The sequence below is a fragment of the Camelus dromedarius genome, chromosome 7, assembly GCF_036321535.1.
Source record: "Camelus dromedarius isolate mCamDro1 chromosome 7, mCamDro1.pat, whole genome shotgun sequence".
Taxonomy (NCBI): Eukaryota; Metazoa; Chordata; class Mammalia; order Artiodactyla; family Camelidae; genus Camelus; species Camelus dromedarius.
The window spans coordinates 20050912-20062913 of NC_087442.1; the positions used below are offsets into that span (position 1 = coordinate 20050912).

Genomic DNA, 12002 nt, shown 5'->3' on the forward strand with positions numbered 1-12002 from the left:
GTTAGACATATCAGAATCATTCACTAAATTTTAGATAGTGGTACCTGCCCTGCTTTCGCTGCCTCTGCTCTCCTCAGTTCCTCCTGTTTGCATTCAGGAATCTTTGCATATTGATTCCACTGCATTATATATCTGTCATGTTGTCTGGCACTGTGCTGGGTCACAGAGATGCAGATAACAAGTCGTGGACTCTACCTTTAAGGGTGGGTAAATATATATATATAAAACTTTCAAATAAATACATTCATTAAAGTGTTAAGGGTGCCGAGATAGAGAATGTTTCAAGCATTATGCTGCTTATCCCTGGAGCACAAGGGAAGGCATAGTGAGTTCTGCCTGGGGGGATGAAGTGGAGGAGGGTATCAGAAGTAAAGGAAATCATGGAAAAGGTTAATGCTTGAGTTGAATCTTGAAGTTGTTCTGCTATCACTTGCATCCTCAGACCTGTTCCAATTGGAGGAAGTCTAAATAAGACAGTCTCCACAAATAGGCTCAGAAATGTCACCCCATGTCCTGGATTCTGCTGGCCTAGTTCTGATTGCTGGGGCTCCCACATTACCTCCTGGATCTTTTTGTTGCCAACACTTAAGGAGCTTGAAATTATCAGGAGTGACTCCTGAGCCCAGTCATAGCTCTGTGGTATCTCTCCCAATACGCCATAAAAGGCTTAGTTCTTAGTAATAAGCTGAAGTCTTTATCAATGTAGTACCCAAGTCCTTCCCCAACACTTAAGCCCTTCTTTGAACTCCAGCCCAGTTACCAGAGGCCCTGCTTCTTATCTTGTCCTTGCCAGCCCTCTTCTCTGGAATCTGGGCCTTGTTTTATATCCCAGCTGGGGTTCTGCCACCCATCTAGAGAATGATCTCCAGAATGGCCACCCATCTCCTGGGCCTGCTTGAATTCCTCACTGCTGGGGTCCCCACTTAACTGGAAAACCCAACCCCAGCTATGTCTGGATGGTGGCTAACTTTCTTTTTTTTTAATTTTATTTTTTATTGAAGTGTAATTAATTCACAATAACTTTAAATAAAGACTCTTTCTTGGACCAAATTGTCATCAGGTTCCTCTGAGCCCTCTACTCAGCCAGATCTCAACCTTGGTCCCCATCCTGTCTTTGGCTGCCCAGCCTAGTTTTAGCAAGAATCCCGTGAAGCAAGTTTAATGAGAGTCCCCTACTCTTGATATCTGATCATCCTTGACATCTGATCAAGTTCCTCATCCTCCACCTTTGATGTATAAGTCCTTGGTCTGCCTTTATCAAGAATTCTGCTAGGTCAATTTAGCAGAAATTCCCCTACCCTTAATCATTCCTTTTAGTAATTTTCCATCCACTGACCCCCTCACCCTGCTCTTTGGCTATAAATCCCCATTTGTCTTGCTGTATTTGGAGCTGAACTTGATTCCTCTCCCTAACTGCAACAGATTGGACCCCTGTTATAAAAGTCTTGAATCAAGTCTTCTTTACCATTTTAACATGTGTCAGAATAATTTTTTCTTTAACATTATCATGCTCTTTGGGCAGTAACCACAGACAGCCCATGGTCCAGATGCCATTTGGTCTACTCTAGGAATCAGGTCTCATTCCAGGCTCTTGAGCTCCTCCTCACCAGCCCCAAGCTGACACATGTGTATCAATACAGTTCAGGTAGAGTCACCTTATGGATCTATAAAATAGGGGTAAATTCTAGTCCAACCAACATTACCTAATTCAGTCAATCAGATAGTCAAAACATATGAATAAATTTAAATGGTTTCTAAACATAAATATATTTTCAAAGAGCTTCCTTACTTGTATTACAGACATACACAAAATACTCAAGGCATAAAATATCTGTCTTGTGCTCTTTTGAATAAAAGATCGCAGTGGATGCAGATCTTTGATGTTCCAGTGATGCCATAAAAAAAATTCACTGGCCTGTTCTTGGACAAAGAATTAGCTGAAATTTTACTGCTGGGGTTCCAAGTATGTTTTTGTTGTTAGCAGAGAGACTTTATTGTAAAAGCCTCCTCACCTAGAGCTCTGGTGATTGTTCATGTTTTATTCATCTCTTTCATTTGGCTTCAAGTAAGATAAGGACTTCATAAAATTCAAAATTTACTGAATTTTGTGTTAATCTCAGGTCCAGAATTTTCCTCTTGAATATCTCCCTTCATCGGGGTTGTTATTGAAGCGCTTTGAAGGAAATGGCGGGTCAACCATTCATTGGTTCTCATGGCTTTGCAGTGGAGGCAGGGCCTTTCCCTGATTTGGTAACCTCCCATACTCCTTTGCCTCTGAGCTATTTTTCTCTTCTTAATACTGGCTGGTGATGGGTGGTGTTCACTTTCACTCTCCTTCCATGAGGAGGCTCCCGAGTTGGATTCTTCACTGTCACACTCAGTAGTATCACTGTCATGTTGGGTCTGATTCACCTGGCTGAATTCAGAATGGCGCCTCGCTCGTCTTTGTTCAAGATAGGCACTGACCAAAGCCACTTCTGAGTCAGTTACAGGGGTAAGTTGGCTCTGCTTTGGCTTTTTCAGCACTTGCAAGGAATCCCAGGCACCATCTTTGCTTTGCCGCTTATAGAAAATATCTTTGCTTGCTAACAACAATGAAACAAATCAACAAGTTAGGCATGCTGTTGGTTACTATAACTTCATATTACCTAAGGAAGCCTATGATGTAGGCTCACTCTTTGCTGCCATTTGCCAAGTCACCACTTTTCTCCACTCATTTGCAAGTGTTGGCTGCTAATTTCACTTCCCAGTACCATACCAGAACTCCTAAAGACCAGAAAGGTCAAATAGATGCTTGACATACTATTTTTGAAGTTTCATGGACCCCTGAAATAAGATCAAAGGAAAGGTCAACAAACCTTTCCAGAGAAGGATCTTTTTACGTTTGTCTTGACTGACATCTTAACAATTCGAGTGTGTATATGAATGTGATTTGGATAGCAGAAAATTTAAAAGGATCTTCCCTTTATACACTGGTGTGCTGGAGTTGGCTCATACCAGCCAGCTTGCAAGAACTGATAAACTTTCAGGAATTTGCAAGATGGTTGTTAAACACACAGGTTAGTAAAAATTAAGTTGTACAAACTTACCACTAAATCCATTTGTTACAAATAAACAGAATAAGTACTCAAAACTACTCACTTCCTAAGTTATTTTACTATGTTCATTATGAGGTATGCGCTTGAAACTACTATTTATGTCTGTTGTCTATGGATACTGGAAGTACTATGTAACGATGTGCTACTGTGTGTCTCTTTCCAACTCCCACGTTCAGTGACATCATGTTGGCAACCTGAAATTAGTTTTGGGGGGATAAAAATCAACAAGCACTAAAAATCAGGTCTTCATTTATGGTTCTGTTGATTGCCTAGACTTAGAATAATGGAGAACATGTTACTAACATAGATTACATTTAAACGTGTCATGACTATAGCCACTGTATTGTGAATAGCACCCAAAAATGAGGAAATATTCTTCCAGAGTATGCTAAAACTATTATCCAACTCAGCAAAGAAGTCTTTCACATCATTAACAACCGAGTTAAGTTCCATCATACACCTTCTAGTTTCTTTCATCTTATTCCTTAACTTAAAGGACAGTTACATTCATATCGGAACTACACTCATTCATCAGCTGCAGCTATAGGTTGGCTAAGGATGAAAGGGTCTGGCAAAAATCAAGGAAAGTATTTTGTGAGAATCAGTGGTCTATATGGAATTTACCATAAAGTGTATTATATATTGTATTACTTGTAAATCGTGTGATATACATCATTTATATTAATAAAATTTTTAAAACAATATACACACATATACACACACATTTTTGGAGAGCCAGTTCTTAAACATTTATCAGCACACCACTGCTTATAGGTTCTTGGAAAAGATGTCACATATAACTCATAGTCCTGAGGTACCCTAACGATAAATGTGTGTGAAAGGCAAGCTCTGAGAAGACAGATTGCTGAAGAATGAAAGAGAGCTTGAGTTTTACCTACCAGTAATTTGTACCCTCTCTCGCAGCTCTGCAGAAGTAACTAAGCTAGCCTTCTGAACCAAAGCAAGCTGCTCTGGGAAGGCTGCGAAGTCTCTATAACACTCTTGGCTGTTTATCTCTGCTTTTTGCTTTCCACACACAGCACGTATTTCTCTCATCATAGTCCAATATCAAATATGCATTGGCTCTCACCTTTACTTAGTGAAGTGCTTGTCCCATTGTCTTCATCCTTTTTCTTCTCAGACATCTGTTTCAGAAATATAGATTAGTAATAGTCATCTCAGTTGGTTGTTTTTCGCTCATATTTACTTGTTAAGAAACACTACTGCCTTAGGCCCTTTGACAATGTCTAATTTTAAAGTCAGTGCAGTTCAATAAATACTTATTGAATTCCTATTACAGTGATCCAACGTCTGCTGCCCATTAAGAAGCCCGGGCTTTGATAGCAGGATCTACCAAAATGTTTTGAACCAAGCAAAATGAAACAAGACTTGAGAGAAAGTAATACTGATGAGAAGCTATAGATTATAAAGTTCTCCTGTACTCACTGACATTATAGAGAAATACCATTTAAATATCACTTAAAAACAGATGTGATAGCATACTAGGATTAGTTTTAAATTAGTTTTTAAAGGACATTTTATCACGTCACTTTATGATAATTCTTTAAGATCTTTATCTGAATTCATAGACTTACTATATCCTAAATCCTTTGGAAACTTTCCTCCAAAATGCAACCATAATATATTATATGTGAATATGGCAATCAGAAGAAATACATTTTTTAAAAATAATTCCAGTTTCAAATATTCTGCCTCAATACTCCATAAATATATATTTGTCCCATTTTTCAGATGAGCAGACCACTTTTTGATACTGAAAATGGTTTTGCCAAAAGATACAAATACAAAGAAAGCAACTCTTTCAGAACATATCAAATACTTTAGAAATATTCATAACACTTTGGGCACATCATAATTCTGGGAATCTATCACCAGGAAATAAACCCCAAAAGAGAGAAAGTTTTGTGTACAGAAATATTCATTCCAGTGTAGTTAAGATAATATAAATACAAAATTCAAAAGTAGGCAATGGTTAAATTATGGTAGAATCATGCAGTCATATAATATATAGTTGTAAAAATTATTATAATAAAAGTGCATCATAACATGACATAATAAATGTTATCATGCTAAGTTAAAAATCAAGATGCAAATTCATATATGCACTTACTAAGTTAGCTAAAAATATGAAAAGAAAAAAGGCTAAGGGATGTATACAAGTGTTAGCAATGGTTGGCTTTGAGCGGTGAAACTGATTTTTTTTCCTTCTAATTCTTCAAATTGCCTATAATCAGGGAAAAAATGAATTTATGTAGAAAGTCAAACTGCCTTTAGGTTGAAAACTGCCATATATGGGTATTTATAACTGCAAATTAAGATCCTTGCCTCATTCCTTTTCTAGTATCGGTTCTCCACAATGGTAGGCACGTTTCTCTAACAAGGTACCTTTTTGCTTTCAGGGTTACCGAAATATTCTCTGAAAACTTTAAGAGTGGAGTCTTCTTTTGGGTTACCTCTTTTAAAAAACTATTTTGGGGGGGGCTTTATTTTAAATTTAATATGTATAGGGGTGATTATTAAAAGATTAGAAGTTTATAAACCTAAAAAGTTAATAGTAGCTTATTTCTACACAATTTGGAGTGGTTTTTATTTTATTTTTTCTACTTTCCTATAAGTCCACATTTTCTATAATGGGTACTTTTGTCATTGAGAAGGGAAAGTGTTTTAAGACACTTATTAGGTTCTTATCTTTTTCATGGAAAGCTTCCATATTTGACTTGATGTCAAATCAAAATATAATCACAAAATCAAAAGAAAGATTTTGCATCAAGCTAAGTGGACTCATATGAACTGTGGTTACCAAAAGCATTTTAATAACCATCTTTGCGTGTGACTCAGTTGAATCAGAATAACAGCAGTGCCTGCCCTGAGGGGTAGCGTAGAACAGTGGAAAGATATGGGCTATGGCTCTGCATTTCTGCCATTATACAACCCTGATTCTACCGAGCCACTGAACACCTCCTAAGCTCAGTTTCCACATATGCAGAAAGAGGAGCTTGGACTGGTATTGTCTGGGAAAATTCCAGCACTATCAGCCTAAATAAATATTAAGCAGATATATAAACTAAATATAGCATATATAATTTCTGAAAGCAAAAGGGTAAATGCATCTTTAAAAGTGGCAAATCCAGAGATCAGTGTGCTTTGTGTTTGAGGATAATTACCACTGTATTTCCATCATGCTTTTACCATTACTTCAAGGTTTGTAAATAAAGGTTCATAGTTTAGCAGAGAAAATGTAGTTCAAAGTGAAGGAATAATTCCATCCTTTTTGACTAGCTCTCATATGGTTCTCAGATTTCAAATCTGGGACTCTTCAGAAGCTACCATAAGGGTAAAAAGTGAAAGATGAAACCTCTAAGATAATTAAGATTTTAATCAGCACTGAATAGATATAGGTCAACATTTCAACTATGCAATGAAGCAAAAAAAATATGGCAGGAAACCTGGATCTATTCTCCTTTGTGTCATAACCACTCATGTGACATTGGACAAGTCACTTAATTTCTTTGGGCTTTATCAGTTTAAAAAAAAGGAAAGATACTGAAATCTTACTTGCCTACAAGGAGGCTGGATGGTATGCTCTCCTAAGGTCCTTGAACCTCGGGGTTCTATGACTCCAAAGAGCTGATGCAAGCAAGGGAGCAGAGAAACAGCTTAGACCTCTTAAGTGGTCTTCATGATGAAATTGCCAAGAATCAATTTCAATTTTTTGTTAATTTTTTAAAGTAGTTTTTCTTGCCAGACCAGACAAATTCAATGTACTTAGCTAGGGAGTCTAAGACATGTATAAGCTATCACTATTCTAAATCTCCTTTTGGCAAAGTGTCTACCTTAAGCATTTAGACTTAGATGAAACTTCTTCTTAGGCAAAGGCGGTGATGAGGGGAAGAGTCTTTGATTATTATAATGGAATCCAGCTGGCACAGACATAACAAACCTCCTCCTCTCCATCTAGAGCTGATACAGCACTCAGTCTAGCTGACCACTGGCAGCACAGAGCTCTGGCTATAATGCTAAATGGTGGTGGTTTTATTAATCATCAGCCTGGTATTAATGGCCAGCAAGGATTCCATGTCAGCAATTTAGAAGAGCTTCGTTACTTATAATATGTTGGAGCATCACAGCCCTGATTAAGTGGGCAATCTCATTCTTTAGAGGATGACATTTTCTTCTGCTAGTAGGTGGTCTCGAGTGGTGACAGTAGTTCTGTATAGTTCTGCATCTTATTCTATGTGGAGAGTGTATTGCCTCATTCTAAAAACCCAAAATCCTACAACATGTATCTATAAATACAACAGCTTCTGTATCTTTGATTAGAATTACGTGGCTGCAAAAGGAACTTGGATATCATTAACCAGTAGGGAAGTTTTTTCCAGCATTACGTAGCATATTGACAAACTGCAAAAAAACCTAAATGTCTCAGAATTGCAGATTTGTTATGGTGCAACCACAAGACAAAATTATGCAGTCATTAAGAGTGCTGCTGTGTGAATATAATTTGAGAAGTGTTACAATATTAAGCTGAAAAAAAGCAGGATATGAAAACATATACAATATAATGCCAACCATCTAAGATTAAAGATAGAGAGATGAAAAGAGATATACTGGGATAGAGAAAAAGAAAAAAAAAATAGAAGAATACACTCCAAAATGTTAACAGTGGTTATCTCTAGGAAATAGGATTATAGTGGTTTAAACTTTCTTTTTCATCCTTTTCTATCTTCTTGGATTCTCTAGAATGAGACTGCATTATTTTTAAAACCAGAAAACAAACTTTTAAAAAGTATTTTCATCAAAGTAAAGTGAATTTATTTTATAGAAAATCCCCTAGTATACAATAAATAAATTATTTAAAATGAAAAAGGATATCCTACCCAGACAGAAGCCCGAGAGAAGAACATCAGGACCAATATAATGACAAAATACCAAAGCAGGAAGTTCCCTATTGTCCCACAAGAGTCATCCTTCCGGCATTCATAATCTTGATTTGGAATGGTAAAACTTATAGGTATAGGGGGAGGATCCACCTCCCAAAATAAGGAAAAAAGGTCTCCCATGATGGCTTCTTGCTTTGAAAATAAAACATGCTCAAAGGGATGAAGATGACCGGGAAGGACTTCACTCCGTGTTTATGACAACTTCCTTGGCAACGTATTATGACCTATACTTCAGTAACTGTGACAGGAACTGACAAACATTTCTTGGATTTCTAAGTTTTTGGAAGATTTATCTAAATTACTTCTATAAGAGTTTAAGGTATTTTCCCCATACCTCAATATGGTGCATTCTGCTTCAATTTTTTCTTTTTTTTTTTTTGGTCCTGAAACTTGTATATGCTTATATCTTCTTTAAATACCCTATTCTAATGTCTTTAAAATATGTCTTTGAGGTATCCATTCTTTTTTTCAGTCTCTTTGATATCTACTATATCACTGCAAATTCACATACATAGTTCTAATGTGTTATAGAAGGAATTATGTTCCCCCAAATGCATATATGTTAAAGCCCTAACCCCCAATCTGACTCCAATTGGAGATACAGCCTTTATAGAGGTATTTAAGGTTAAATGAGGTCATGAGGATAGAGCCCTAATCCAATATGACTGGTGTCCTAATGAAAAAAGGAAGACACACCAGGGATGCCCAAGCACAGGGGAAAAAGCCATGCAAGGACACAGATAGAAGGTGGCCATCAGCAAACCAAAGGAGACAAGCCTCCTCAGGAGAAACCAATCCTGCTGGCACCTTGATCTTACACTTCCAACCTCCACAACTGTGAAAAAATTAATTTCCCTTGTTTAAGCCACCTAATCTGTGGTATTTTGCTGTGGCAACCCTAAATACGTCTAATTTAGGCAGTAGAAATATTCCTTTTTAATCCTTCAGTAAACGCATAGTAATTTATAGATTATATTAAGAAGGAAAACATAGATGTGCTTCTTGTGAATTACATCAAAGTTACAATTTCTTCTTGAGAAAGAGCCAGACATGGGTTGTAGAGGAATCTGCTATTCAAATTTTGACTGTACATTTGAACAATTTTCAATTTCATCTCTAAATCTAAACTAGAGCAAAATACCATTGTTGCTAAGGCAATCTAAAAATTATAAAAATTCCACTTTAAAAAATCGGTTGGATCTTTAAGAGCATAGCATACCTGTGGATTTTCATTAATATGCAATACCACAAGGAAACTTTATTCTCTTCTGTTTGACCTTAGAAGCATTTTAGGAAAAATTTTGGCCATTGGGACTTACATAATGTAACAATCCACTAGCTTATTATGACATGGCGTTATGCTTTTATTAGAAATACAGTTCTCTGCATCCCCCATGTGCAAGTCCCCGGACCCTGCCCTCCTAGACCTTGCCTGTCTGCTGTAGGCCCGTGACGCCTCTTCCAGGAAGCTCGCGGGGATCCGGGCTGGGCCTGTCGCGCCTCCTCGGGGTTCTCCACGCCCCCATCGCCTGCCTTTCTCTGCACCTGCCAGCCTCCCCCGGGCTGAGCTCCTTGAGGCAGTAACCAGGGAAGCTTTTAATTTCATATCCCCGTGCGTGGTTCAGCGGCACATTTGTAGGCGTTTGTATTTGTTAAATAAAACCAAACTTAACTCCCTAATGAACATTTTCCTCAGGATTAAAAGTTCTTCCAAAGAATATTCAGGAGTAGAGATCGTTTTTTAAAAAAACCTCAAAATCACTAACAGCTTTAACAAAATATTTTTTGGTTTTTCTTGTCAGTGCTGCACCTTCGTTACACGGATATTTAAGAATTTACATCGGGTCAGAACATCTAATTTTTTTTTTTAACACAGTGGTGTGAGAAATGCTTTGTCATTGCTGATGGTGTCTGGACACATACCAAGTATCCTGTATCCTACAATTAGCCACTCTGCTTAATAAAAATCTGCTTTAAAATGTGAGCCCCTAAATGCCCTAAGAAAGTTAAAATCATATTAAAATATAGAAATTCAGCTTGTTATAGTTATTACTTTTTACTGCAGGTTCAGAGCCTGGTCTGAATTTTTGCTTCTCAGCCTTCTTCTGGCACCTGAGTGGGAGCCACAACTCGGAGAGCTGTTTCCCTGGTAACGCTCCTAGCCCCTGTCCCTCCCCAACCTTTCTCTTCTCGCGAGAAGAGATAGTCTCGTCCTTCCGGTAACTGAAGCCCCGCAAGCCAGTCGCCTTCACGGTAGCGGCAGGGCTTCGCGCATGTGCAGTGGAGAGTGGCGCGAGCCAGCCGCTTCCGGCCGAAGAACACGGTGCGTTTTCGGGGTCATTTTTGTGCTTCCTGGACGCAGAGTCCACGCGGGCTGTGGGAGTTCCGCGCCTGCAGAGTTGCGGAGGGTTCAGCCAAGGGGAATGTGGCCAGACCTCCCACTGCCTGTAATGGAAGGGAGGAAAGAAGGAATAGGAGTTGCTAAAGTTTGTACTGGGACAGCCAGGGAGGGAAACTCTCCCCAGACTCCGGGTAGGGTTGCGGGAAGGCTACTGCTCTCTGTGATACGATTCCATATAGCTGGAACAAGTCTTAAACTTGTTTGCAAGAGATGAGGCTTAGCAGAACAAAGGAAATACAAATTCAAGTGGGAACCCAAACTGCACACTCTCCCCACTCACCCTTATCCCTTTCCCACCATAAGTACTTGCCCTTCTAAAATTTAAATTCTTATACTGTATCAGCAACACAAATGGAGATCGCTGGCGTACAGAGTTGTTTAAGATCATAGTTAATGGCTTCTGCACGAGGACATAGGAGGAGAGTAATGCTTAAATGTTACTAGGAATATTTTCTCCCCAAAACTGAGTGTTTTGAGTTTTTTTATAGCCCTTGGCATAGTCCTTGTGACATATTCCTAAAACACAATACAGCATTATTGCAAACAACCTCTAACCCTTAAATCTCAAAGTAAGGTATTTTTATTTATTGCCAGTTCTCTGCTGATTACAGTGTGGTGCCAATGAAATTATAACTTAGGGTTTCCTTTTCATATTCTAATATTAAAATGTAAAAAGAAACTTGAAAAGACTTTAAAAATGAGGGAAAGTATATGCAATTTTTAGTTAGTTTTAGTGGACATAAGTTTGATAAATGGAGAAGTGGGGGGTTTTTTGGGTTTTTTTTTTTTACTAATTTTTGTGCTTTTTGTGTAGATGCAAGGGGAGTCAAACCCTAGTGCTTCCCTTATTGACAGAACCATCAAGATGAGAAAAGAAACAGAAGCTAGGAAAGTGGTTTTAGCCTGGGGACTCCTAAATGTATCTATGGCTGGAATGATATATACTGAAATGTAAGTTAATTAGCCAAAAAAAAAAAGTTAAAATTTGAGAAACCAGTGGTTGGTTCCACAGGTTGTATGTTTGTTTTGATCTTTGGTGTTTGGTTGTTTTTTGCTTGTTCGTTTGTTTGTTTTAAGATATTGAAAAGCCTTTCTAATATTTTCAGGACTGGAAAATTGATTAGTTCATATTATAATGTGACATACTGGCCCCTCTGGTATATTGGTAAGTAATTAATTTTTACTGTGGTTTAGAGTTACTACCAATGAAAAACTGTTCAATTTAATTCAGCTTAGTTTTCATTTCTTCATTCAACAAATATCTGAGTGCCTGCTATGTTCCCCAAACTGGGAATACAGCATGGTCTCTGCCCCTCATGGAAGCAATATTCTAGTAGAAGAGACAATCAAATTAATAAACAGTACAATTGCAGATAATCATGAGTTCTGTGAAGTGAAGAAAAGTAAAGTTTGAGGGTGATAAGATTTATAATTGTTACTCTCCCTGAAATGCCTTTCCTCCTTTTCTACATTTTCACCTTTCAGGACCAAGGAGATTTCTTCTCCATTGATTCCCCACCTCAGTTTCCTCGGTCTTCCTTT

At 37.9% G+C, this 12002-nt stretch overlaps 2 protein-coding genes across 7 annotated transcripts in view; one reads left to right on the top strand and one right to left on the bottom strand.

Annotated features, from left to right (window-relative positions):
* Positions 1–1751: 1751 nt before the first annotated feature.
* SSMEM1 (serine rich single-pass membrane protein 1) lies at positions 1752–8244 on the bottom strand. The gene is made up of 3 exons (XM_010975659.2): positions 7997–8244; positions 4189–4243; positions 1752–2585 (listed from the first exon to the last, which is right to left on the bottom strand). Exons 1-3 carry the CDS (start codon positions 8177–8179, stop codon positions 2089–2091), a joined length of 735 nt encoding a protein of 244 aa, XP_010973961.1. The 5' UTR covers positions 8180–8244; the 3' UTR covers positions 1752–2088.
* Positions 8245–10302: 2058 nt separating this feature from the next.
* Positions 10303–12002, top strand: part of TMEM209 (transmembrane protein 209) — a 28287-nt gene continuing 26587 nt past the window's right edge. Inside the window, exons 1-3 of one of the 6 annotated variants that reach the window (XM_010975656.3) lie at positions 10303–10382; positions 11275–11411; positions 11567–11625. In XM_010975656.3, coding sequence (XP_010973958.1) covers positions 11275–11411; positions 11567–11625 — 196 coding nt within the window. In that variant the 5' untranslated portion in view covers positions 10303–10382. The other 5 variants (XM_064487363.1, XM_010975657.3, XM_010975655.3 and 2 more) reach the window with 5 other exon arrangements.

What these genes read in the sequence shown, in the direction of transcription:
- SSMEM1 (XM_010975659.2), bottom strand. Translation starts at nt 8,179, where the DNA reads ATGGGAGACCTTTTTTCCTTATTTTGGGAGGTGGATCCTCCCCCTATA. An exon ending in TCTCTCGGGCTTCTGTCTGG is followed by an intron (nt 4,244 to 7,996) that starts GTAGGATATCCT and finishes TTTCTGAAACAG; the next exon opens with ATGTCTGAGAAGAAAAAGGA. An exon ending in AAGCACTTCACTAAGTAAAG is followed by an intron (nt 2,586 to 4,188) that starts GTGAGAGCCAAT and finishes CATTGTTGTTAG; the next exon opens with CAAGCAAAGATATTTTCTAT.